The following is a 4,865-nucleotide window of genomic DNA, read 5'->3' on the forward strand; positions in this document are numbered from 1 at the left end:
CATTATATACTCTTAGAATGAATATATTGTTTTTATATCCTTAGAGATTGAAAGTAGTGTTCGGTTCAAGCTCTTTGTGTATTTGAAGAGTGCAATTATTTAGGTGACTGCAGTGGACTGTAGGAATGTGTACTCCCAATAACTCAAGGACTCTCCAGATTGATGAGAAGTCATGTAATATGCACAGAGGATCATGGAGAAATCCTGGTTGATGGAAAAGTACTGAAGTATGTCTTTGTGGAATGGAGAGGGCGAGAGCTCAGGGTTTGAGTGGACACTGCACTGGATTGAATGTATGTATTAGGCTGGACATCTTCCCTGAGTAAACATTTGAAACGTCACTTGGAGTTTGTATGATAAATATGTTTATTGTATATTGAGATATTGGTCTTTTTAACAACTCATTTAAAGTTATGAATAAGTTATGTTCTGGAAAAATGGTAGAAAAAAATATAACATTGGCTTTTAGGATGGGATAATATTGTATTAAATCTGAACTTACTAAATGTTATTGCCGTTTCTGTCACTACTGTTATAACATGGTTCATTGGCAAACAATCGGCATAAATTACATTCTCAGATAGAATCATTATTTGTTGTCTTGTCATACAATTCTAAATGGGAGGAAGTGTTAATACTGTACTGTAATGTAGTGGCATTTATTTTTAGACCAGCTCTGTAATTACACCTGTAACATACATACTGGACCGTTTATTAGGTACATCACGCCGTTCATGAAAATGTTTCGCTCCTACACACAGTGAGTCACGTGGCCGTGGCTTGCTATATAAAGCAGACAGACAGGCATCGAGGCATTCAGTTACTGTTTGATTGAACGTTGGAATAGACAAAATAACTGACCTAAGCGACTTTGAGCGTGGTATGATCGTCGGTGCCAGGCGCGCCAGATCCAGTATCTCAGAATTGGCCGCCCTCCTGGGCTTTTCACGCACAACAGTGTCTAGGATTGACTGAGAATGATGCGACAAACAAAAAACATCCAGTCAGCTGCAGTCCTGTGTGCAAAAACAGCTTGTTGAATAGAGAGGTCGAAGGAGAATGGCAAGAATCGTGCAAGCTAACAGGCAGGCCACAAACAGGCAAATAGCGGCGCAGTGGTGTGAAGATCGGCATCTTGGGACGCACAATGATGGGTGGTACACTGTTGAGTGTAGATCATAATGTTGGCCAAAAGCACTTAGATCTTTTTGGTGTAATTTTCTTTGCCTATGTGGTTAATTGATTTCTGCACAAGTTAATCTGCCAAATCATAGTAGGTGTATTCCAGTTATTTTAGCATTTTCAAATGAGAAAGTTGTGAATCAAAATATTTGTAGGGCTATAGTAGTCTACTGTAAGCAGTCCCTCACTGGGGTATCACTGTTTCTGAAAATGTCATCTCTGGAGTTCTGTAATTGAACTATGTATGGATATTTAAACATGGCTAAAGTAGAAAATAATGCACTTTTATCTGCACATATCTTAAGTGAAGTGAGTAACAATCAATAACAGCAAGACATGTCACATGAGTATAATACACTAGAGGGCAGTACATGCCTAAACAATTCAGAAGTTGATTAACCATGCTGAAATAACTATGCAGGCCTATTAGATTTTCTCAACAATATAATGTGGATTAAACTCTTTTGAAACTAAAGAAAATTGTTACACTACATCAATGTACAGTGAAAAGTTCTAGAATCTGACGTAGAACAGCTATGTTCAGTTGATACAACTAGTACCAATTAGATCTGACTATTCCACAACATGAACACCGCCCAGATAAAGGGGTAGTTTGAATTAAAATTGTAATAATCTTAAATACATTTAATTTTAAAAATATGTTCTCAAGTCCAAGTAGCTTTAAAACCATGCACAGTAATCATTTCAAATCTACATGTTATGCAATTAAGTCGTACAGGAAGTGATGCACAGGAAACGATGCAGTCCAAACGGCAGGTGTGTTGACTTCTTGATATTCTCCATTACTACTTAGAAATGTTCTCAGCCCATACATATGCTAACAGCAACAGCAACAACATCATGCCCGAATGCCACATCCAGTCGCAAAAACCTAGAGACAGGGATTTTTAATGGAAAAGCAATTAATTAACCAATGGCAATGCCAGCTTGGTGAAATTCAAAAACTTAGTAGAGCTTGAGTATTTTTGCTAATACTTGCACATAATATCATTCAACATCTGCTGTGTACAGCATGTGACATGTTTTAGGGCAAATCAATTTAACTACTTTTGTACCTTTTTCTATCTCCTCCATAGGCTGTCCCAGAAGTTTCGTCTCCTCCATAGGGTTCCCCATGAGTCTCGTCTCCTCCATAGGCTGCCCCATGAGTCTCGTCTCCTCCATAGTCAGCCATGGGAGTCTCGTCTTCTTCATAGACTGCCCCAGGAGTCTCATCTCCTCCATAGGCTGCCCCATGAGTCTCGTCTCCTCCATAGGCAGCCTCATGAGTCTCGTCTCCTCCATAGGCAGCCATGGGAGTCTCGTCTCCTCCATAGACTGCCCCAGGAGTCTCGTCTCCTCCATAGGCTGCCCCAGGAGTCTTGTCTCCTCCATAGGCGGCACCAGAGTTTCTATATCATCCTCAGGCTGCCCAAGAGTTTCCATCTCCTTCGCAGGCTGCTCCATGAGTCCCATCTCCACAAGCGGCTCTAGACTTTCTAACTCCTTCACAAGGTAAAATGGTTTCTTCAGGATTCGCTGACTCTTACTGAACCTCCAGATGCCTCGGCACAGTGAGTCATGGATCCTCTGACATGAGTCAATCTCTGTGCGCCATAGTGCTGCTCTGGCTCGGATGAGCTGGGATCTCTTGCTCTTGCTGCCTTTGGCCAGGCTGACACTGTCTTTACAGATAGTGATGATGTCCAGGCCAATGAATAGGGCATTTGAGGCCACAGCGCATTGCCTTAATGTCCTAGAGAGGGCGAGTGGAGTGCCTTGTGCCAACATCCCAATGTCAGGTAAATCTGCAGCAAATGTTTTGCCCTCTTGGAGTCCCACCTTGCCTGCACCTATAACCACGCCTTTTCCCATTAAGGCCTCTATTGCAGAGGTATTTTTTACTATGGCATTGATCTTCTTTCCTAAACTCGCACCACCTTTGCCTATATTCTTCCCAACCACTAATGCCACCACCTTCGGCTCCAAAGGGCAAATGTTGCTGGCCACCTTCTCCAGACTACCATGGAGTCTTTGCATGTCCTCCAAGAAACATTGAAAGATTGTATTGGCTTTCTTGTTTTGGTAGCTTTTAAATGCCACCTTTGTTACACCGGTGGTTAGACTGTTGACCCCACTGGTCACACCCATTCCAATCCCTGCGATGGTGAGCCCCAGTGACAACCCAGCAGTAACAGGGGCAAGACAAAGGCCTGCGATGGTCAGAGCCCCTCCTGTCGCCCCCACTGCACTGCCTACCACACTGGAGATATAACCCCCTTTCTTCATCTTATTTAGTTTGCCAGCTCTCCTTTCCAGCTCTTTTAGACAGTCCAGCATTCTGGAGTGGCGCTGACTGAACAGACCAATGAAGTGCAGGGCAGACTCCTGGAACAGGAACGTCAGTCTGAAGTGCTGATCCATCCTAGCAGGAGAAACATATTCCACTTTTTCGTCAGAGACATTGAGACATGTAGCTGGAATCGATGAACGATCAGAAATGTGTGCCCTCAGTGTTAGTAAGCTAGTATTTGCAAATGTAATATAAAACAAAACTGTAAAGGTTTACCTGATATCACTCAAATGGCGCAAATGGTTAAACATGGTCTGCATGGACTTTTCATTCACTTCAGGGCTGGTGTCAATCATCAAGTTGTCATTCTTCTCTCTGCAAAATGTTTTTCTAATATTGATAATAAAAAGCTATTCAGAAAGCACTTTTCAGCTACAGCATAAGTTGCTATAATGTTACATAAAAATATACATAAATATGTCTGAAACCAATATTGTGTTAAATTATTTAAACTGATTTCCACTTACGTTTTTCCCAATCCCATTCTCTCACACAGCTGCTCAGAGATGTGTATGTAATTTTCCAAGTACACATGCAGCACCTCCACATTGAGGAGGCATGGGGAAAAGAAGGCTGAAGCGTCCCTCTTAAAGTGGATGAGGAGAGGACAGGTCATTCTAGCGGAGGTGATGACAGCTCGGACACTTGCTGGTTCCCTCCCCTGAGGCAGAGGACACAACCGGGTTTCATCAGCAAATACAAACAGAGAGGTGACCACCAGCCTCTCCACAGCATCCATGAAGCAGTCCAGCTCCTCCAGCCCATTGAGAGTGTCCTTCAGTACAGCTTCCAGCTCCTTCTCCAGCTTCTTAAGCCTACGGTTTGCAGTCACCTGGGTCAGATAGTCTTTCGTGAACTCTCCTAATGCCTTGGTCTTGTCTTCTGCATTCAAGACTCGGCCGAATTTAAGATCGATTCTGTCTGCCATTTCCTTGATGTTTTTCATCTTGGATTGTTCCTCCTTTCTCTGCAGGATCCACCTTGGATGCCCGTCACAGAATTCCTTCACTGTGTGGACATAGCTGAGGGTGTCTGAGATGTATTGGCCCAATAACTCTCTCATTTCCTCTGAGAAATAAAGAAGATGCAGTTTAGGAAGGCTAAAGGCTTTCTATCTCAAAGTACTTTACAGGGTCTCTATTGAAGATAAGTACAGTAAAACAACTTTACTAATCACCTATTACACAGATCTGTTCCCAGAAGATCAATGATCAATACCCAGAAAGATGTATAAAACAAATATATACCTTAATGCACTGAATCCTGCAGATGGAGTTCAGTCAACTTAGGCTACCCATTTCAAATTTAACAAGATAACTTTTGCTAAAAG

The 4,865-nt window shown here is 42.3% G+C and overlaps 1 protein-coding gene across 1 annotated transcript; it reads right to left on the reverse strand.

Annotated features, from left to right (window-relative positions):
- Nucleotides 1-383: 383 nt before the first annotated feature.
- LOC115103544 (uncharacterized) lies at nucleotides 384-4,655 on the reverse strand. The gene is made up of 4 exons (XM_029624381.2): nucleotides 4,003-4,655; nucleotides 3,752-3,865; nucleotides 2,259-3,607; nucleotides 384-2,074 (listed from the first exon to the last, which is right to left on the reverse strand). The coding sequence occupies exons 1-4, from the start codon at nucleotides 4,596-4,598 to the stop codon at nucleotides 1,989-1,991; spliced, it is 2,145 nt and encodes a 714-aa protein (XP_029480241.1). The 5' UTR covers nucleotides 4,599-4,655; the 3' UTR covers nucleotides 384-1,988.
- Between the last annotated feature and the right edge of the window lie 210 nt (nucleotides 4,656-4,865).

Source organism: Oncorhynchus nerka, linkage group LG21, assembly GCF_034236695.1.
Source record: "Oncorhynchus nerka isolate Pitt River linkage group LG21, Oner_Uvic_2.0, whole genome shotgun sequence".
NCBI lineage: Eukaryota > Metazoa > Chordata > Actinopteri > Salmoniformes > Salmonidae > Oncorhynchus > Oncorhynchus nerka.